Source organism: Mesoplodon densirostris, chromosome 16 (genome assembly GCF_025265405.1).
Source record: "Mesoplodon densirostris isolate mMesDen1 chromosome 16, mMesDen1 primary haplotype, whole genome shotgun sequence".
In the NCBI taxonomy this organism is placed as follows: Eukaryota; Metazoa; Chordata; class Mammalia; order Artiodactyla; family Ziphiidae; genus Mesoplodon; species Mesoplodon densirostris.
The window spans coordinates 51,073,794-51,097,459 of record NC_082676.1 but is presented as its reverse complement, the minus strand read 5'-3'; the positions used below and the strand labels follow the sequence as shown (position 1 = coordinate 51,097,459).

At 39.2% G+C, this 23,666-nt stretch overlaps 1 protein-coding gene across 2 annotated transcripts in view; it reads right to left on the bottom strand.

The window, feature by feature from the left end:
* The window catches only part of LOC132503700 (acyl-coenzyme A synthetase ACSM1, mitochondrial-like), a 37,989-nt gene extending 15,289 nt beyond the window's left edge, over window positions 1-22,700 (bottom strand). Inside the window, exons 1-6 of one of the 2 annotated variants that reach the window (XM_060120395.1) lie at window positions 22,494-22,700; window positions 8,889-9,099; window positions 6,396-6,603; window positions 4,477-4,617; window positions 3,532-3,691; window positions 1,533-1,612 (exon numbers count right to left, since the gene is read on the bottom strand). In XM_060120395.1, the coding sequence (XP_059976378.1) occupies window positions 1,533-1,612; window positions 3,532-3,691; window positions 4,477-4,617; window positions 6,396-6,603; window positions 8,889-9,099; window positions 22,494-22,685 (992 nt within the window). In that variant the 5' untranslated portion in view covers window positions 22,686-22,700. The remainder of the gene's footprint in view (window positions 1-1,532; window positions 1,613-3,531; window positions 3,692-4,476; window positions 4,618-6,395; window positions 6,604-8,888; window positions 9,100-22,493) is intronic. The other variant, XM_060120394.1, reaches the window with a different exon arrangement.
* Window positions 22,701-23,666: the final 966 nt, after the last annotated feature.

Sequence of the window (23,666 nt, the reverse complement as noted above, 5' to 3'; positions counted from 1 at the left end):
TCCCTGAAGGAAATGGGTAGAAGTGATTGGGGTCTTAGTACCACCTTGCACGGGGCTGAGCTGAGCCAGCTCATAGGGATGAGGGAGGTGGCAGAATCCCTTTATACCCTCTCCTCGTATATACAGAGCCTGTAGTGACGGACAGGAGGGCTGGCTTCATTGAGGGTATGTTCCTCATTCTTCTTGAGCTTTATCCAAAGTACATAAAATGGGCAGAGTCTCCAATAGAGTCAATATTCATGCCCTGGTTGAATTTTTATGGGGTTTATCCACCATCTCAAGAACGTTGCAACAAGTAGCTGTTATATGAGCTTTGATATACAGTTGGAAACATAATTCTGTCAGATTGAGGGTTCATGAATAAAATCAAGCTGTATTTCAGTTATCTTCATAAATTGAACTCCTTGATATTTTAAGTCTTATATGTCTAAAACATGTTAGCTCTGATTTTGAAGTAGCCATTTCAATTTCAGAGTCACTAAAAGATACATAAACAACCATAAGATTCAAAGAGCAGAGTTCAGGTGAGCTAAAAATTAATCCACAAACATGGGGAAATGCAAAATCAAAATTACAGTGTGATACTACATACCCATCAGATTGGCAAAAATTAAAACTTTGACAAAAACAAATATTGCCAAAGATGTGGAACAATGGGAATTCTCCAGCCCTGCTAGGGGGAGCATACCTTGGTTCAATACTTTGGAAAATAAGGTAGTAGGGTGCAATGTCAGTATGACCAAGCAATTCCTCTCCCAGAGAAGATCTACAGCAATGTGTGTTTACATATTTATGTACATGTTCAAAAATTCAATGCAGCATTAATCATCAATAGTCCCAAACTGAAAACTACCCAAATGCCCAATAATAGAACTGATTAAAAATGTGCTACTTTCATAAAATGTAATGTTATACAGCAATGAAAATTAACTCCAGTATTATTTAACAACACGGACACTTCTTAGAAACATAATGTTGAAAAAAGAAGCCAGATATTACGGAATAATGTACGATTACATGAAGTTCAAAAGCAAGTAAAGTAATTTGTCTAGGGATATTTCTTATGTAAGCTATGAGGGAAAATAAGGAAATGAACACCATAAAAGCTAATATAGTGGATTCCTTTAGTGGAGATGGAGAGGCATGAGGAGGTCTCTGGAGCCACTGGCCATGTTCTATCTTTGTGCCTTGGGTGAGCGGTTGCATAAGTGTTTTATTTTGGACAATTCATTAATCTGTAAATGCATATCTTATATAGTTTTCTGTATGCTTATTTCACAACAAAATGTTTATAAAAGTAAAAACCCACAATGATGCAAGGCTCACTCAGTGTTTCATTTGGTTCTCTGAATCCTGTTTAAAGAACCAATTAGACTAGCTGCTAAATATCACCACCAATATTTACCCCACACACACACACACACAGTATCCTCAAAGAACCATAACTAAAATCAGTCAGACCACAGTGCATCAGATTACTTAAAATCCTACCCGAAGATTCCTGTTAACAACCACAGCCACTTCTACCATACCTGGTGAAATTCTGCTGCAGAATCATTCGAAATACAGAGGGCGCAGCAAAGCATTGGGTAATAGGGTATTTGAATAAAGTCTAGAGAGTTAGGAGAGAAAAAAAATTATTTTTACAATTAAGATTTAAAATACAGATTTGTTATTAGCATTTTAACTCTGACCTCTCCTCTAGAAGAGCCCATTTACTCATCTGTTAATTCTTTCAGTATACCTAAATTGAGCATGAATTCCGTACATGGCATGTGTCAGATACTATTGGCACAACACAAGAAACTCTAAGTTGAGGGGATGGGTAGGGAGGGAATGAAGGGAAAGTTTCGTTTTGTGACTTTGAATAGTAAATTTTTAAGGTAACATTTTGCGTTTTAGTTACTATCTCCCATCTTTAATAGGAGAGACTGAAACCAAGTTATTTAAAAAGTTTATTTTTAAAAATTCATGAAAGTAATAATTGTAAAGTCAATTAAACAATTAAACTTTCAAATGCAGGGTTTGGGGTAAATTTGTAGACTCAATTCTTTGAAATAATTCAAGCTTAAAATACACTGAGAGTTTGGGGACACCCCTTGTAGGGGAAGGAGAATTAGATCTGGTGGGGGAAGGAGAGAGGTGGATTCATTGTGGTTTGTGCAGTTCTATGCCTCAGAGACTGGCAGGATGCAGGCAGAAAATAATGATGGAGAGGCAGATATTGACATAGGGGCAGGGAATGAGAAGTGAGAGGTACAGTTTCAGGTGTTGGAGGGATGATCAGATGAACTTAACCAACCAGTAGAAAAACAGGGGGAACTAGCCTGGAGAGAGAAGACTGGACAGTTTTGAGAGCCACCTGAGTGGATGTACCTGCTGGAGAAATGGAAGTAAAGGAAGCTGCTCAGAGGGGAGGGAAAGTTGAGGGCAGAGCCTTGGGTGACTACAGCGCTCAGGGCTGAGCTGGGGAAGAGGCGGTAGCTGTAGCAAGTGGAGAATGTTCTGTGGAGCAATCTGACCTTAAGGGAGGAGAGGCGGGGCTGGTCCGAGGTGTACCAGGGTGAAGGGCAGGTGTCCTTAGGAGGAGGAGCTTTGAATACGTTTATGGACTGAGGGAGTCGAGTCAATGAAAAGTGAGAGATTGAAAATACAGCAGAAAAGGTTTAATGAGTTAAAGATTAATAGAGAGGGGCTCCAAACAGAAGGGCAGGGAAAAGAGCAGGATCGGCCGCAGGTGTCGGGAGGGAGTTGGACGCTGAGAGGTGAAGGGGCAGGTCTGCCTCTGAGATAGAAAGCAGGGGAGTGAGCGGAGACACAAAGACAATTTTTAAGTGAAGAGAAATACGTTGAAGGAGTTCACGCAGGTGACCTGTTATTACCATGGTGTATGCATAACAGCAACTGCTACCACTTACTGAGTGTTCTCTCTGTGCTAGTTTCAGGGCTAAGCACTTTACACACCTTTCCTATGTCATCTCATTAATATTACCAACAATTTTGTGGAGATAGTAACCATTAAGACTCTCATTTTACAGATAAGGAAACTGAAGCTCAGAGTGGTAAGCAAACCACTAATAAATGTCAATTATGGGATACGAAACTAGATCTGTCATATTCCAACGCCTTTGCTTCTAATTACGTCATTAAATTGAGTGGCCACACAAATACAACATTCACACACCAGCTACCTGGCCCTGGTAGAGCCAGGATCCAAGATCAGGAGACCTGAGCTTGTTCTGTTTGCTTTCATTTCTCAAAATCTATATTCTGGTTCCCAGGTCCACAAAGTCTGATCCATAGGTCTAGGGAAAGGTTTGGAATATGTGTTTTCTTCAAAGTTACATCTTGATGTAATTCTGATACAATGATTGATTCAGTCCTTCACATTTGAGAAACCCAGAGCCAGGGTTATATTATGCTAAGAGGCTTCTTTGCTAAATTAAGTAATTTCTCAGTTGGATCCAGGTTTTCAACTCGAAATGAATTTTTTCTGGGAGTTTGTTGATATCGAAAGCTTCGTCTTCTTACCTGCACAATGACCTTGGGGTCAAACTGGGGCAGATGATGGACAAAGACTGTAGACCCCGCTGTCCATGGTTCAAGCAAGGACTCCAGGAAAGCCAGAATCCAGCCTGTGTCTGCCAGGCACCAGAGGACATCAGACGTCTTCAGCTGCAGTAATTTCCTGCTAACTCCAAAATACAGTTAGCCTCAGATACTATTCTGACTACTATACTATCCTTCCCTTCTCTCCACCCCCATTCCTCCAGGATTTTGCTACGCAGTTGTTATCATTAGCACAGATAACAACTATCTACGAAAGGCCTTCTCTGTCCCCCTGGTCTGGTTAATAAGGTACAAAGATATAGAACATGGTCTGGTTTTAATATTACTAGTTGGGGGACGGGGAGAAGGGAGAAGAGTTTCGTTTAAAACTGATTAAATGGTTAACCCAGCTTCAGCCTCTATGTTTGTTCCAGGTTAGGGCAGTGGCCTGGTGTGGCTTAGTTCCAGGTATTATTTTTCCCTAACAGTTCATGACTGGGAAACTCTATGCCGAATTTGTCCACAATCAAGGAGAGGAGAGGACCTGTCACGTAAGGTTACATTGCTGGAGCATTTTATCTTTCCCCACCAAACCGTGGAACTACTGACAGGGACACAGGGGCTTGTCATTTCTGTGATTTGCAGAATGCCTGCTGTTTCCACCCACATCTCCTCCATGCCTCCTGTGAAGGTGCTCAGGCAGGACCCAAATGTGCCTCCTTTGTCATTCAGATGCCTCTGTCAGCAAACACTCATACATAGTCTATACTTCTCACACCCTTAGGGGTCTGAACCAAAGAGAGCAGAAAGGATAAACAGCATGGGGTCAATTCCACCAGGAGATCTTTTCCCAGCACATACACATATACATACACACTTCACCCCAGATCTGTGGCCCAGCTCCTAAGCTGGTGCCCTCTCTCCTACCTTGAAGGGAAGAAGGATCGCAAAGCAAGTCCATGGCTGTGCTTTGCCATCTTGGGGAAGCCTGTGCTCCCACTGGTGAAGAAGATGGCCATTGGGTGCAGGGTCTTTGACTTAATACAGGTGTGAACTGGGGATTCTGACCTGCAAAGGGATTCAACACAAAAGGACAGAAGTCATGTTTCCTGCTTTTCCATCCTCTGGGGAAGCAAAAGAAACAATATGAGGCTTGGAGTCAGAAAACTGGGGTTTGCAACTCCCAGTATTAGGCACCAAACAAAGTTTATGGGTGACTTGGATATGTGGACTGAGATTTCTTCATTTTAAAAAGTGGGGGAGGGCTTCCCTGGTGGCGCAGTGGTTGACAGTCCGCCTGCCAATGCAGGGGACACGGGTTCGTGCCCCGGTCCAGGAAGATCCCACATGCCGCGGAGCGGCTGGGCCCATGAGCCATGGCCACTGGACCTGAGCGTCCGGAGCCTGTGCTCCGCAACGGGAGAGGCCACAGCAGTGAGAGGCCCGCGTACTGCAAAAAAAAAAAAAAAAAAAAAAAAAAAAAAAGTGGGGGAAATATGATGTATTATTTTTAATTTAATAAACATTGAAATAGTATTGCCAATGATTCCAGACAATGCTGTAAATGATTTACAAATAAGAACTCATTCTATCTTCAGAGCAACCCTAAAAGGTAAGTACTGCTTTTATGCCCATTTTGTAGATGAGGAAACTGAGGCTCAGAGAAGTTAAGAAACTAACCTGAAGACATATAGCCAGCAAGTTGCAGAGCCAGGATTCAAACTCAGATAGTGTGATCCATATACTATGCTTTTACTCACACTGCTAACCCTGTATTTTACACAGACTAGCTACACGGGAATGTAACCTCATAAACTTGGTGTTGAGGGGTGGGAAACAGAAAGCTAGGGAGAATGAGAGTGTAAGGAATATATATATGTACATCTGCCCTAGCATGAGCTACAGGTAGAAGGTAGAATCCGTAGCTCCCTCCGTCTGCTTGGTCCTTGGGGAGCTTCTCCTTGGCTGAGAGTCTCTTTCTTGGGCCTATTACAATTGTAAATGCAAGCTTCCTATAGTACTCAGTCAGAGAGGCTGCACGTAATCCCAGTGCTGGAGGGAGCACTGGCTCTTGTGGAGAAATGAGACCATACTGAGTCTGGACAATTGAGGCGAGTTTTAATGAGTATTCTTTGTTTAAGCTCTTTTAATCTAATTCTCTGACTTCAGAATCTAGCATACGATGTGATTTCACTGTAATATTTGCCCTTGGGGGTTGAAGTAAAGAGCTTTAAACACTGTGGAAGTACTTCAAGAAAACAAATCCAGCATGGTTTGTGTGTGATATGAAAAATGCCTGAAGGCTTGCAGAATCAGAGTTTTGGAGGTGGAGGGGTCTTTCTTACCTTCAGCACTTCCCTAACTTTTCCTTCAAGGTGTCCCTTTCGACACCCACCCCCTGGGACATGGAAAGTGTTTGTTCCCAAAGCTGCCTGTCATTTTCTTCTCAGTCTCAAGTTTCACCTTAAAAATTCATCTTAGCCTTTTGTTCAACTTCTTTAATTGCTAATTATTTACGTAAAAATAATATTCAGATTCCCCACCTACAAGGAAAATGCAACACAATAACCCTCTGACTTTACACATCTCCTTTGCACGGGGATGATTATATTTTAGTGAGAGAGCCATAGGAGTTCAATTTCCTCATTTTATACATAAAACAACTGCAGCCAAGAGAGGAGAAGGAACTAGCCCAAGGTTGCACGGCAAATCAGTGACACAGCTGTGAAGAGAAGCTCAGACCTGGTGAGCTTCCTCCCACTGGCTTCTTCTCTACCAGCACTTGACAGTGAGTGGCTTTCTCCTGCCATTCCTCAGAAAGCACATTCATCAGACCAGAAACTCACTTAATCAGTGATCGGAAGTCCAGCCACCCTTTACGGCTGTGGTCAGACACCAGGAGCTTGGTTTTCAGAGCAGGACACTCAGAAGCGACAGAATCCACCTCTGGGGCAAGGGTATCTGTGGTCACGATGCCCTTGGCTTTAGACACTTGTAGTCGGTAGAGAATGTCCTTGGCCTTCATCTGGGTGGTCCCTGGCATGAAGACGATCCCTAGGGATGAGAAAGAAACGGCTTATTCTGGTATCTCTTTCACAGCCTCACAACCTTGGCTGTCAGACCTGGTTTATATGCATAGAAATCCCCTAACTTCTTGGCATGCAAAGGATGGTCCACAGCATCAACACTGCCTAGGACACAGAATCTCACACCCCACCCCAAACTTACTGAATCAGAGTCTGCATTTTAACAAGATCTCCAAGGGACTTCTATGCACATTAAAATTTGAAAAGCCTGCCCTAATAATTTCTACTCTAAATGGATCCAGCCAGTAGACAGGTGAGTCCTTCTTTATACAAATTTACACAGGATCTGGGAAAGATACAAGTAGGACAGTGTCCCTGACACTGCCTCCCTGCCCCCATTTTCCTCCTCTACTTCCTTCTCTGTCACCGTGAATCTCTTGTCATCTCTTGTCATCGTTCCTTGTGTCATCTTGCATTTCCTCTCTTTCCTTCGTTCGTCATACCCAAAGTTAATTACAATGTCCTTTGAACTTTTCTACTTTTCCTTCCGTCTTCCATCACCAACAATTAGCTCAAGTCTTTGTGTGCCCCTATTGTATTCTAATTTCTCCACCAAATGCCCTGTCCTGAATCTTCCAACTACCCACCTTCCGTATTATTAGCCCGCTTAGTTCCACAGAGCACTGACATTTTCCTCTCCACATTTCTTCTCTTCACTAACACCTGGACCGTCTCTCCAGGAAAACACCACACTCCCCATCCTGACTTTGAGGGCACTGCTCACTCTCCATCTTTCTCTCGCACAACTCTATTCTCTATTTCAAGAAGACCATTCTTTGTATAGGCTACTCCTGACTCTAAGCATTTCCACGTGCTGTGACCATTCTTGGAATTTTCGTCCTTTGCTTCTACTCCTCTTTAATTCTTCTTATCCCAGAGGTCTCAACTCATGTCTTGGGTTTCTCATGGACCATCTCTTCACTATACAGATGGCATGGCTTCTCTATACTCCCTCAGCCACTGCTGTTAATTCTTGATCTTGATGGATTAATCAACTATTCGTGAGAAAACATGAGACAGAGAATATGTGAGCAAGAGCATGACATTTTGTTGTATGAGCATGCATTATACAACAACTGAAGTGACTCAAAAAAGAATCCATGAGTCTCATACTGATTATATAGATTAATGCATAAATAAGCAATTAAAAGGGAAAGGAAAATCTCTATAGAAGAATGCCAACTAATAAATGTAGAGGGAATGATATAAGTAGAAAATCCTAATAAAAGACCACCATTAAAATATTCAATTCAGTCAAGAATCATCAGTGGATTCTCAAAACCATAAGGTGAAAGACAGTTGGGGAACAGGATATTCACACAGTCCCATAAATATTACATGACAGATTACTTACTAACTACAAAAGGAAAAGGTACCTTTACAAAGGTGGATACTACCTTTCTAAAGTGATAAAACAATATCAGTAATAGTAGGGCAAACCAACTTTATATATGCCCAATGTGATGCACCAAGGAAGACACAATATTGCCCTTCTAGTACCTGGGCTAAAAATGTCTAACCTGAAGATAATCATGAAGAAGGAGTCAGAAATACAAATTTTGATGGGCCTTCTGCAAAACAATTGGCTTAGATGCTTCAAAATTGTCATCGTCCTATAGACAGTGTAGAACGTAGTGAAACATTCTAGATTAAAGGAGACGGGGGAGATATAACAACTAAATGCAATGCATTGGATTTTTGATTTAAAGCAAATAAATGCTATAAAGGACATTATTGGGACAATTGAGGAATTTTGACGATGGATGTATATCAGGTAACTCTATTGCATCAGTGTTAAACTTCTTGTGTGATAACTCTACTGTGCTTATGTAAAGGAAATGTCTTGGATCTTAGCAGATGCATGCTCCAGTGTTTATGTGGTGTTTCTGGGTGTCACAGTGTCTGCAACTGATTCTTAAATGACTCACTGGGAGAGAGGGCTCGAATATGGCAAAACGTTAACAATCGATGAATCTTATAAAGAAGCAAGAATGTCCGAGACCGTGTAAGAGAAAGTGTGTGTGTGTGTGTGTGTGTGTGCGTCTGAGACAGAGAGAGAGAGAATTATGACATTATGATTGAGAGGGTGTGAGTATAAGGGAGAGAGTGGATGAGAAGGAGTAAAATAATATTTGAGTGAGTCTGAGAAAAAGAAAGACTGTGAAGAAGAAAAACTGGGGGAAAGAGAAAGCACCTAATATTTCAGGACAAACTGGCTCTAGGTGAGCCCAAATGTCTGCTTGGGTCACTGACCTGTTCGGATGCAGCCCACGATCACCAGCCACCACTCAGGCACTCGAGGCAGAATCAAGGCTAGATGGTCTCCCTCCTGGAGGCCACAGGTCTGTGTGAAGACGTTGGCTGCACGACGGGTTAAGTCTGTCATCTCTCTGAAACTCCATTTCACTTCATCCCCTTGATTATTCACCCACCACAGGGCTGGGTTTGGACCTCTCTTGCCTTCCTGGTTAGGATCGTACACTACATGTTATTTCCTGCTTCAAAGGAAAGGGGCACTAATTTGGCCAATCCACTACCACAGTCACATTCCACTGTGAGTGTAGCTCAAGGTCTGAGATCCCATTTTAAAGCATTTATAGCGCCAAGAGAACTTGGGGAGAGGTATGATCCAGCCAAATTCTTCTGGTCTACTGTAACCCCCTCCTCTTAAGTCACATAAAACCATGAAGAGCCTTCATGTTACTTATTGAAGACTTACAATTTTATTCCCCATGTGTCTGTCTTAGTTCCACATGGACAGTAGGTTACTCTCTGTGCCTCAGTTTTCTCACCTATGAAAAGGGTATAATAATACTACCTAGAATGTAGTAAAATTCGAATTAATTATTTTAAAAGGTCAAGTGTGTATAACAGTGCCTGGTATATAGTAGGTGCTCAATAAAATTCCTATTATTATTATTATTACAACAAGATAAAAGAAGATAATTTATTTCCTGAATATTTGGGGAAATTATTTTTTAAATTAAGGTACCTCAAGAGGCGTACGAAGTCAGTTTTGGAAGCTCCAGGGCCTTTTTCCCCCTCACAAAAACATCAATTAAACAACAATAGACTAAGATGGCCTTGTAGGAATTTAGAAAAGAGTCACAAATCCACAGCAACCAACAAATGCGAAAACAATAAAAAGTCATAACCAAAATGGTAAGAAATTTTGTGGTGTTTTTGCTTATTCTTGCACCACCCGCTCTCTGATGGGGTACAGTGTAGTCAGAGGAAGCCACCCAATTCCCAGCCCCTCCCCTAGGATAGATGAAAAAGATTGAAACTTGTTTGTAACGTTCTGGCTTGTCTGGAGGAGGCCTTAGGCACTGGGTTCTGTCTTGACTGACTTGGAGCTCAGAAGGTTATGATGGCATATTGGAGGTATCTGAAAACAGTGGCAGGTGTCACAGTGTGTGGAAACTGTAGACCCGTGGTTACCTAGGGATTAGAGACTACAGACAAAGAAAAAATAGAACATTTAAGTCCCCCAGAAGAAGCAGACTTTTAAGAAAGTTAAAATGTGAAAGAGCAGGCAAAACTAGAAAAAAAAAAAAAAAAAAAAAAGCACATGCACAGGACCAGGAAAGACACATGCCAGAGAAGACCTTAAGTCTTTGTACTGAGCAGATTATTGAAGATATTCCCCTGCATGGAGCCAGGCTGCAAAGACTGAGAGAGGAGGCTATTTTGTAAAAATATCCAATTCTTAACAAGAGATCACAAGGTCTACAAAGAAAAAGAGAAGCAGCCTATTCAAAGTAACAACATGAATCTCCAGAAACTGAGCCTAAAGAGACATAGGCTTCAGTTACTAGACAAAGATTTTTAAATGACTGTCTTAAATACACTGAAAGAGCTAAAGGAAAACACAAAGAACTAAAGCAAATCAGGAAAATAATATATGCACAAAATGAGAATATCAACAAAGAGATACAAATTATAAAAAGAACCTAACAGAAATTCTGGACCTGAGAAATGCAATAACTGAATTGAAAACTTCACAAAGGGACTCAACAGCAGACTTGAGTAGGCAGAAAAAAGAATCAGTACACTTGAAGACAAGTCATCTAAAATTATTGAGTCAGAAGAGCAAAAAGAAAAATACAAGAAGAAAAATGAACAGAGACTAAGAAACTTATGGGGCACAATCAAAGAGACCAATATACACATTATGGGAATATCAGAAGGAGAAGAAAGAGAGAAAATGGAGCATAGAACTTATCTGAAGTAATAATGGCTAAAAACTTCTCAAATTTGAGGAAACGCATGGAGAGACAAATACAAGAGGCTCAATGAACTCCAAGTAGGAAAACCCAGACACCCACAGAGAGACATTACAATCAAACTACAGAAGACAAAGACAAAAAGAGCATCTTAAAAGCAGCAAGAGAAAAGTGACTCATCAGGTGAAATTCTTAATAAGATTAGCAGTGGATTGAAGACCAGAAGGCAGTGAGATTATATATTTAAAGTGATAAGGAAGAAAAAACTGTCAACCAAAAATTCTATATCTAGCAAAATTGTCCATCAAAAATGAGGGAGAACATGTATGGCTGAGTTGCTTCACTGTGCACATGAAATTATCACAACATTGTTAATCAGCTATACTCCAATATAAATTAAAAAGTTTTTTAAAAATGGAGAAATTAGGACATTCTCAGATTAAAAAAACAGCAACACTGAGGGAGTTCATTATCCTTAGACTTTCCCTACAAGAAATGCTAAAAGGAGTTCAAGTTGAAATGAAAGGACATTAGAGAGTAACTTAAATATAAAAGTATAAAGTTCTTTAATAAAGATAGATAAAGACAAATATAAAAACAGTATTTTTATAATTTTGGTTCATAACTTCACTTTTCATTCTTTCACTGTATGGAAACCACAAAAGCATAAAAAATAATTATAGGGTTTCCCTTCCCTGGTGGTGCAGTGGTTAAGAGTCCGCCTGCCGATGCAGGGGACACGGGTTCGTGCCCCGGTCCGGGAAAATCCCACATGCCGTGGAGTGGCTGGGCCCGTGAGCCATGGCCACTGAGCCTGCGCATCCAGAGCCTGTGCTCCACAACAGGAGAGGCCACAAGAGTGAGAGGTCCGTGTACCGCAAAAAAAAAAAAAAAAAAAAAAAATCTATGTTAATGGGTAGACAATATTTAAAGATATAGTTTGTGAAATCTATAACATAATATAGGAAGGTGCAAGGGAACTGGAAAACAGTAGGGTTTTGTATGTGAACGAAGTTAAGTTGCTATTAGTTTTAAATGAAGTGTTATAATTTGCAGTGTTATATGTAATCCCCATGGTAATCACAAAGAAATTATCTACAGAATATTCCCAAAAGGAAACGAAAAGAAAATCAAAACATATCATTACAAAAAATCAACTAAATACAGAGGAAGGCAGTAAGGGATGAACTGAAGGACACAGAAGCTGTGACATCAAGCAATCAATTAACAATATGGCTATAGTAAGTCATCTTTTTTTTTTTAGTAAGTTTATCAGTAATTGCTTTAAAGGTAAGTGAATGAAATTCCCCAATCAAAAGAACTAGATTGGCAAAGTGGATAAAAAACCCAGAATTCAACTATATGCTGTCGACAGAATTGTTACTTCCATGTGATGGAATATGATAAAAGCAATAAAAAAAACTTTCAGAATATTTTTGCAATAAAAATCTTATAATACAATATCAATTTAGAAAAGCAAAACCACATTTACATTAAATCCAAACTTATATAATAGTATCCATTCATTCATTCAATATATATTTGCTAAGTTCTCATTATTTCTTAGGCAGTGTTCTTAGACCAAAAGGATACAATGGTGAACAAGACATACATATACAAATGTATGTAAACAGTTTTAAATGTTTATGGACAATTTTCATTTTCTTGTTTGGTTTTTTTTTTTTTTTGCAGTATGCGGGCCTCTCACTGTTGTGGCCTCTCCCGTTGTGGAGCACAGGCTCCAGACGCGCAGGCTCAGCGGCCATGGCTCACAGGACTAGCCACTCCATGGCACGTGGGATCTTCCCAGACAGGGGCACAAACTCGTGTCCTCTGCATCAGCAGATGGACTCTCAACCACTGCGCCACCAGGGAAGCTCCATTTTCTTGTTTAAATCAAGTCTTTTATTTTCCCCAAGTAAAACAATATTTTTAAGTTTCTTAATTCCCCCAACAAAGCATGTTCAGAGTAAAAGTTCAGGCAACGCACAATCTTACTAACAGAAAAATTTCTTATGAACAGAAAAATTTTTTCAAATTTCTTATCACATTGTCACTCCCTGAGGTCAACACTGATAACTGTTTGGTGTATAATCTTCCAGAAATTATTTCCCACATATGTGCAAACATGATCCTACCATCTTTGCCTCATATGACTGGAACAAAAGAGTGTGTCTCACCTGAGATAAAACTTATATACATATATACATACATACACACACACAGATATATGTATATACATATATTCATATCTATGGAAAAATCAGTGTTATGAAAAAAAATATTCAACAGATTAAGGAATGTTAGCAAGTATAAATGACTAGTTGTGCACTGTCTATATAAGGGGAACAGATTATATAATATTTCTGTATGAGTTTACAAAATGACAGAAAGTTTGGGGTATCAAGGTAAAAACAATTGTTTTAATTCAGACAAAAGTTTAGACTCTTAACTCTTGCAACTTGAAGAAGATATTGCTTAAGGATTTACGGTTTGGGGGGCTCAGAATTAATCTGATAATGTAATATTAGGATAGCATGTTTTCAAGAAGATAAAACACAACCTTTAAACTGGATATGAGATTTAAAATTTTATGCAGTGAAGTTTGAAGCCAATGGAAATTGAGAAATAGATCTAAAAAATAAAACACTAACTCAGCAATAAAAAGGAATGAAGAAGTAATACACAAAACAGTATGAATGAATCTCAAAAACATCCTGAGTAAAAGAAACCAGACACAAAAGAGTGCATCTTATATTATTCCATTTCTATGAAACCCTAGGAAAGAGAAATATAATGGCTAGTGACAGCAAATTAGTGTCTACCTAGGGCTCAGGGTGGGGATGGGGGGGGTATTGACTAGGAAAGGACAAAAGGAAATTTTTGAGGTGGTAGAAATGTTCTAAAACTTAGTAAACTTTCACATAAAATGTGTGAATTGTATTCTAGGTAAATTATAGATCAAAACAGTTGATTTAAATAAATAAAAACCTACATAGCTACTCCTTGTTAATCTCTAGTTAAAATATACTTCAAAGAAGGAAAATGGGAAAGTAGATCAATTAATCATGTGATTGATGATTGAGATGATTCTTTCTGAATGTTAAAACACATAAGAATTTATTGCCTACAGAAAGGGCTTGCTTCATTTTTAATTAAAATGAAATACAAGTAGAATTTCTATAATTTCTGTAAATTAATGATAGAATATGATAGATTTCATAGAATTTAAATCCTAATTGACATAGATAAAACACTTTCCCCAACAATGATATAACTCACATTCTCTTCCATTGCATGTGGAATGTTTACTAACCTCCAGAAATTTCAAAAGTCAGAGTATACTTTTTGACCACAGTGGAATTAAGCTAGAAGTCATTAACAAGAAGACAATGAGAAACCCACCTCAACTATCAGGAAACTAACCGATACATTTCTATGTAATCTATGGGCCAGAGAAGAATCAAAAGACAAATAAAAAATATTTTGAACTTAATGATAATAAAATATGACATATCAAAATCTGTATAATGTACCTAAAAGGAGTGCTTAGTGGGAAATTTATACTTTTAATGCAGATATTGCAAAAGAAGGAAGGCTTAAAAGTAAGGACATAAACTTCCATCTCAAGAAGCTGGAAAAAGAATAGCAAATTAAGTCAAAGGAATGTACAAGGAAAGAAATAATAAAGATAATAGTAGGCATCAATCAAATGGAGAGCAAATACACAAGAGAGAATATCAGTAAAACCAAAACTGGTTTTGGAAAGATTTATAAAATTGGTTAACTCTTGGGGCCTCCCTGGTGGCGCAAGTGGTTGGGAGTCCGCCTGCCAATGCAGGGGATACGGGTTCGTGCCCCGGTCTGGGAGGATCCCATATGCTGCGGAGCGGCTGGGCCCGTGAGCCATGGCCGCTGGGCCTGCGCATCCGGAGCCTGTGCTCCGCAACGGGAGAGGCCACAACAGTGAGAGGCCCACATACCGCAAAAAGAAAAAAAAAAAAAAAAAAAATTGGTTAACTCTTAGGAAGAGTTATCAAGAAAAAACAGAATAAACATATTAAAAATATCAAGAATAAAAAAGTGTACATTGTTATAAATCTTACAGACATTAAAATAGCAATAATGAAAATATTAATAACTTTATGTCAAAAAATAACTTTATGACATTTTGAATGAAATAAACAAATTGCTAAAAAAAGTTAACTTTCCAAAGTTGATGAATAGAAATCTTAAAACCGCCTATCTATTAAAAAAAAAGTTAAATCCATTACCAAAAGCTTTTCTGCAATGAAAACCCCAGAATTTATGTCTAAATATTTTGATATGCATGCTAGTGTATTAAGAGTTTGACCTGAAAAACTGCTGGGTTTTGTTTTTTTAGGAAAACAGTGATAATTATATTTCAATTATATCTCAATAAAACAACAACAAAAAACTAGTGATAACTTTTAAATTCTTTATCAAAGCACTTAGAAGAGTACCTGGTACATGGTAAATGTTTGTTAAATATGTATTGAATGAATAAATAAAAAAACAACAACACTGCAATATAAAGAAGGAATAATAAGGAATTTCAGGGTTAAATTAAATCTAAAGATGACCCCAATCATTGGTGGGCCAACCCCAGCTCCAGGTGCCCCAGTCCCCATGGCCAGCTATCCCAGGATCCAGCTTCATCCATCAGTGGGCCAAGGTCAGCCCTGGAACATCCCAGGCCACATGGCCAGCCACATCAGGAACCATCCCTGGCCACAGGCTGGCAACCACTACATGAGACAGGAAATGTCAGCCAACCAGTCTGGGGGCCAGCCTTGACTACCAGTGCACCCATGGTAGTTGGCCATGCCACAACAGAAGGGCTCACATAGCCCATAGAGGAGGGAACCCTAGAGCATTCAACCCTAGAGCATATAACTCTGGTAACCAGAGGGGAGTGTGCTGCTGGGTCCATAGGACATCTCCTACATGAGGCCACTTCTCCAAGATAAGGAACCGCTTATGTAGGAATGTTAAAAAGCAAAAGTAATAAAATCATCTATACCCACAATAAGTAGTTAATGGATATGCAAAAGAAAAATATGTAAAATATGTCATCAAAAACAACAAACATGGGCCTCCCTGGTGGCGCAAGTGGTTGAGAGTCCGCCTGCCGATGCAGGGGATACGGGTTCGTGCCCCGGTCTGGGAGGATCCCATATGCCGCGGAGCGGCTGGGCCCGTGAGCCATGGCCGCTGAGCCTGCGCGTCCGGAGCCTGTGCTCCGCAACGGGGGAGGCCACAACAGTGAGAGGCCCACATACCGCAAAAAAAAAAAAAAAAACAAACATGGGGAGGAACAGTAAAAATGTAGGGTGGTTAGAATGCATTTGACCTTAAGAGATCATCAACTTAAAAAAAAAAAAAAATATATATATATATATATATATATATGTCATGATAACCACAAACCAAAACCCTATAATAGGTACACACACTGAAAAGTGAAAGAAATTCAAGCATAATACTAAACATGGTCATCAAATCACAAGGGAAGAGAGGAAAAAAAGAAGAAAGGAACAAAAAAGGAACTACAAAAACAATCAGAAAACAACAAAATGGCAATAACTACATACTTAGCAATAATTACTTTAAATATAAATGGATTAGTATTCCAATCAAGACATAGAGTAGCTAAATGGATTAAAAAAAAACAAGACCCATTATATTCTGCCTACAAGAGGCTCACTTCAGATCTAAAGTCACACACAGACTGAAAAAGTTGGGGGATGGAAAAAAGTATTCCATATAAATGGAAGTAAAAAAAAAAAGCTGGCAAGACAATACATATATCAGACAAAATAGACTTTAAAACAAAGAGCGGGGCTTCCCTGGTGGCACAGTGGTTAAGAATCTGCCTGCCAGTCCAGCGGACACAGGTTTGAGCCCTGGTGCTGGAAGATCCCACATGCCACGGAGCAACTAAGCCCGGGCACCACAACTACTGAGCCTGCACTCTAAAGCCCGTGAGCCGCAACTACTGAGCCTACGCACCACAAATACTGAAGCCCACATGCCTAGAGCCCTTGCTCCACAACAAGAGAAGACACCACAATGAGAAGCCCGCGCACCGCAATGAATAGTAGCTCCCACTCGCCACAACTAGAGAAAGCTCGTGTGCAGCAACGAAGACACAACACAGCCTAAAATAAATAAAATAAAAATTTAAAAATAAAGATAAAAAAAAAACAAAGAGAGTAACAGGAGACAAAGAAGGACATTTCATAATGATAAAGGAATCAAGCCTACAAGAAGATATAACAATTGTAAATATATATGCAGCCAACATAAGAGCACCTAATACATAAAGCAAATACAGTTGACCCTTGAACAACACAGGTTTGAACTGTATGGGTTCTGTTGCATTTCTATACACTAACAATTAAGTATCAGAAAGAAAAATTAAGAAAACAATCCCATTTACAATTGCATCAAAAAGAATAAAACACCTAGGAATAATTCTAACCAAAGAGGTAAAAAGCTTGTATCCCGAAAACTGACACACTGATGAAAGAAACTGATGACAACAAAAACATGGATTGGAAAAATTAACATTGTTAAAATGACCAGACTCTGAGGGAAATCTATAGATTTAATGCAATTCCTATCAAAACATCAATGACATTTTTCACAGAACTTGAAAAAATAATTCTAAAATTTACACGGTAAGACCCCAATTAGTCAAAACTATCTTGAGAAAAAAAAACAAAGCTGGAAGCATCATGCTCCCTGATTTCAAACTATACTACAAAGCTATAGTAATCAAAACAATATAGCACTGGCACAAACACAGACAAAATCAATGTAACAGAATAGAGTCCAGAAACAAACCCACACTTACTTGGTCAATTAAACTACAGCAAAAAAGTTAAGACTATACAATGCAGAAAAGACAATCTTTTCAATTAATGGTTTTGGAAAACTGGACAGCTATGTGCAACAGAATCTCACGCTATATACAAAAATAAACTCAGCATAGAACTAAGACTTAAATATAAGGCCTAAAAACTATAAAATTCCCAGAAGAAAACATAGAGCAGTATGGTCTTTGACACTGATCTAAGTAGTATTTATTTGAATCTGTATCCTTAGGCTAAGGGCAACAAAAGCAAAAGTAAACAAATGGGACTACATCAAAATAAAAACCTTTTGCACAGTGAAAGAAGCCTTTAACAAAACATATAGGCAGTCTACTGAATGGGAAAAGATATTTGCCAAAGATATATCTGAAAAGGGTTAATATCCAAAGTATATAAAGAGCTCATACAACTCAAGGGCAAAAAAGCAAACAACTCGATTAAAAAATGGGCAGAGGACCTGAATAGACATTTTTCCAAAGAAGGCATACAGATGGACAATAGATAGATAAAAAGATGCTCTACATCAGTAATCATCAAGGAAATGCAAATCGAAACCACAATGAAATATCAACCCACACCTGTCAGAATGGCTATTATTGAAAAGACAACAAATATCAAGTGTTGGCAAGGATGTGGAGAAAAGGGAACCCTCATGCACTGTTGGTGGGAATGTAAATTGGTGCAGTCACTATGGAAAACAGTATGGAGGTTCCTCAAAAAATTAAAAAGAACTACTATGCAATCCAGCAATTCCATTTCTGAGTGTTTATCTGAAGAAAACAAAAACACTAATTTGAAAAGATATATGCATTGCAACACTATTAACAATAGCCAAAATATGGGACCCACCTAAGTGCCCATCCATAGATGAATGGATTTTATATATATATTCATTCCACATATGTGGAATATTACTCAGCCATAAAAAAGTAATGAAATCTTGACAACTGTGACAAAATAGATGGAACTAGTGGGTCTTGTGATAGTCAGACAGAAAAAGCAAATACCATATGATTTCACTTACATATGGAATCTAAAATATACAAGTAAATGAACAAAAAATAACAAAACATAAAGAGACTCATAGATACAGAAAACAAACTGGTAGTTGCCAGAGTGGGGAGAAATGAAATACTTGAAGGGGATTAAGAGGCACAAAGTTTTAGCTATAAAATAAATGAGTCACAGGGATGTAATGTATAGCATAGAGAATATAGTCAATAACATAAAAAGCAATAGTTTTTATGGTGACAGGTAGTAACTAGCTTTATTATGGTGATCATTTTGTAATGTATAAAAGTATTAAATCACCTATGTTGTACACCTGAAACTAATATAATATTGTAAGTCAACATACTTCAATAAAAAATCTAAAGATAAGATCAGACTTATCTCTTTAGGTAAAACTTATGATTTATTTTTCTAAACTTGGCAGTAATTAAATTTTCTGTATGTAGATTATTCCCAAACTATTTATTTTAAATATGGTTACATGTCAGATTGATTGTAATTTAACTTACAAAGAATGTGGTTTAAATATAATTTAAAATGGTAAGTGCCATGTTATCCTTCTGTAAATTGTCATTGATAAGAAATGAGTATAATCCTTACAGCCTCATCAAATGATCACTGTGTAGTATAATATGTCAAACTAGGAAACACAGTCATGAAGTATCAGTTTCACATGGATTAACTAACTGATTGATACACAGACCTTTAACAAATTTACCAAAGCAGATTAAAGTTCTGGATGTTAAAACTTTTTTTATTGTTTAAATTGGAAATAACGTGTATTACGCCATTAATATTTAGATAAGTTGAGATAATCTTGTTTTTATTCCAGAGGTTGCAAACTCAGAGCCTGTAGAGACCAAGCAAGTAACAAATGAGGTAAGTTGGCCAGGTTCCTCAGGGGTAAACTGGAGAGCCATGCATCTCCCAAGGAGGCAACAACCATTCAGCTCTACTGATTGCTGCCATATAGGAATGAATGTTTTGTGTTGTTAAAAAAAATTAATAAACAGAACCTCAATTAAATAGTTAGGAGACCAGCCAGGGAAACTCTCACATGCTGTAATGATAGCAGAGCCCAAAAGGAAGAAGAAAGAATCTTCTTATTTCCTGGCAAGGACTCAGCTTAAGCCATGGACTCTTTGTTTATGATAGCCCTCCCAACTTCCTTTTCCTCTCTATAAAAGCATTCTTCTTTCCTTGCTGTGTGGGGACTGGCACATAGAAATAAATTCAAGAGCCATGAAACACAGACTTATTGGTTCAGAAAAAAAAATGTAGGCAAACATGACTATTGTATATTAAGAAATTTAGAAAATTTGTCATCACTTAAATTAATTTCTTTGGGAAAATATTATAGGACAAAGAGCCAGACATTATGTGGCAATGACATTCAGCTGTTGCTTTCTTAAGCTCTGTGGTTAATAGATATTTCACTATACTTACTGAGCAATATTTATTACTAAATCACATCAGAAGGTGGTAAGAAGAATTTGCTTCTGTCATGATTTTTGCCCAAACAGAAGTCAATGTCACAGATGCTGTACTCATCTCTCCTGAGACATGAAGTGGAGAATCACTATCAGAAAAGGAAAGATGGAGCATTGTACGTTGTTTAGTTTTCTATCCCTATCTTATCTAGAATAGTGTTTGGCACATGTTAGGTACTCATTAAATCCCAACTGAATGAATGAATGTAGTATCAAAGAGACAGAATGAATGATATTGGACATGAACGTGACCTCTCATGAATAGATTTGAGAGGCTGCTCCATGAATCAGTTGGAGTGCAGTATCCTTGGAGCCTAGAGTAATATAGGGTTTAATTCCCAAGGATAGTCAGGGGTTATAAATTGGTGGCCTGAATGAGTGACTATATTTTCCACCCTGAACCTATGTTGCCTGGCTTATGCTAAAAAAGAAATTACATTAAAATGTTGGATTTCTAACTTAACATTTTTAATAAGTAAAACGTGTTGAAAATTGAGTCAAAATAAATTCTATTTGTTATGGTTTGGATTGTGTTGTTGATTAGGCTACGGATCAATTTCTGAATGATGCTTCTTAAGTTGTAAGGGGAGGCCCAGAAAGCCAGAGTGGACTATGGTGGCATGCCCTCTAGAAGGTCTTCCATGGGAGCAACATCAATCCCTACAGTGCTCATAAGGCAAGTTTCAAAATTAATGTATTCCACAAAGGTGTACTGAGGGATTGCTAGGTGTCAGACACCATACATCACTAGAGAGACACTGATCATGATCAAGGCAGTTGGAAAAGTAGAAACAGACAGATCAGAACTGTTGTGAGAATGAATGTAAATGGGGTGGAGATGCTGGGGGTAGGAGAAGTTTGGAGATATGTAGGAATTGACAATGACCCAACAAATACGGGGCATTCCCTGGGCAAATATTTACAGGGTGATAATCTCCAGGGGTTGATATGTGAACTAATAAGGACTTTATGAAGATAAATGCAGAAAAAAAATGATGGCCTCTCCAGCCATTTCTCATGATTCAAAAGGTCTAACCAGAGTTTTGGTCTGGGCAGTGATGAAAGTCAGTTTGTAGACTGAAGGCAGAGATGTTTAGACATCATCAGATTGTGAGACCAGGTTAAATAGTGGATTATAGAATCAGACAGCCTGAACCCAAATCCTGCTCCTTCACTTATTAGGTATGTGAATTCTGTAGGTTATTTGAACCCTTGGAACCTCAGTTTCCTCAGCTGGAAAATGGGGATAATTAAAGTGTCCATCTAATCAGAATAATAAGGGCAAAGTGCTTGATATGGCACATTAAAAAAAGGTTCTTCATAACTGAGGGCTCTATTTTCCTTGGAGTTAGTAGGAAAATTCAGAAAAAGGAAAAAGATGGAGGTAGGAAAAAAAGTCCCTATGAAAGGCATGTAAGCTTTGAGTATTAACATATGAATGTATGTTCATGGGAAATTAAAAATACATCAACTCTCTGACTCCATCTCAGGTGAATTCTTTCTTCTGTACAAAGACAGTGTTGAGTGGGTTTTCACAATGTGGACATTACCAGCTGGGACTTAGTAGCTGGAACACCACCCACTGTCTACCCCAACTCCTAGTGTCACCACTGCTCCTCTCTTGGTCTGTCTCTTGGTAAAAGACAAACCAAGGACGTGTATTTTTCTGCAGAGACCACAGGGACAGGTTTCTCTGGACACACCCTAAAGCCACACGCTCAAGTAGGTAGTTGATAGGGAAGACTCCAGATGTACTTGCCATCCTCATAGGAAGATAGATCACATGATTTTGTTACATGGTCAGATGTTCATGTGCACAGTCAGGTTGCCTGTACCCTCCCTCTCAGTGTAGCCTGAAGTCAAGCCCAAGTGTGATGAGATGAATTCTAGTTAGACTCACAGTTCCAGTAGCTGAAGGTGAGAATTCAGACCAACATCAACTTGCTGACCTGTGATTAGAACTTGACACTTGGTCACAATTACCTGACTGTGTACCAGATACTTTCACCTGCTGTCTTGTTTCTTAAATGAGATTATCCCCATTTCATGGATAAAACCACTGGGGCTCAGAGAATTGACTAAGTGTCCAGGCTGAGAATTGAAGCCCAAAACATAAGCTTTTCATGATACTTGTAAGCTTAGCCAGAAGCCATTCTTAGTTCTGTGCCCCTCAACCTACTAGGAGCAAGAGGTCAATCCTGTTCTCACCCCCCATCATGGGTGTCTCCTTACCTTCTCCATTTGAGTCCAGTAGTCCAGTACATCACTTGCAAAGTTAAATTCCTCAGGTGTATCATAGTCATTCCATCTTGGGGCTCCAGCTCCCGAAAAAGACAGGCAGCGCAGCTGCTGAGGGGCAAGGTGGAAGCCAAAGCGGGATTTGTGGATGCCCCAGAGGACCCGGAACTTCATCAGCCGTTGCATGGTGGAGCAGTCCTCAGGAAGCAGGCACAGAATTCTCAGGCCACCACCTGCCTTGGGAGGAGATGGCTAAATAGGTTGGTCATCGGAGCAGGAATTTCTTCCACAAAATGAAGGCACTTTCCTGGTTAACTGCTAGAGTGATAACTTTGTTTCAGCTCACTGGAATTTGGAAGGCACAACTTACCGATTTAGGTGGGGATTCTCTTCCCAGATGAGGCAAAATATGATGGGATGGGGCTATAGCTACCAGATAAGGTTGGCACATATTTCTGAGGGTCTTCTCCTTCTCTTTTTTTGCAGCCATGTGGTCATCCCCTTTCTGGTAGAAACTCAGCATTTTGAAAGTCCTGTACCTCATGTTATCCTTGCTCTAGAGACCTCTCTTCCCACCGAGCCCAAATGTATGGTTCTCATGGAAACTAACATATTCTTAGATGATTCCACCCCCTGTTCAAAGTTGAGTGGTCCAGAGCTGAGCAGTCATTTCCCATGATTTTTAAATCCAAACTGGGCTAATCATAATGCCTCTCCAAAACTTGTGTGTGTGTGCTTGTTACCAAAGGGTATATAAGGCAGTCTCTCCTTGGTGGAAGCCATGAAATGCACACTTTGGAAACTGTCAGTGGCTATCATTTCTGTCATGTGAAGATAACTTCTCTGCCTGAGTGAAGAAAATATGGAAGATTTCAGAGACATGGAAATAAGGGGCAGAGAGTATCTCAGAGGCATGCAAGTCTCTGGCTCAGAACTATTGTTCCTGAGGCCCGTCTGCATCTCTGCCCCTCTCTTGGTAATATCCTGTCCTGAATTCTATGAGCCAACAGTTTTTCCTGCCTGAGACTGGGTTTCTGTCACTTGAGACTCTAAGAATATTGACAAATATGCACCACCACACTCAGGACAGAGGAGGCTAATATCACAACAGCTTCCTTACTGGACTGGGATCTGGCCTCGGGGTTTTCCCCAGGACAGCATTCCAGG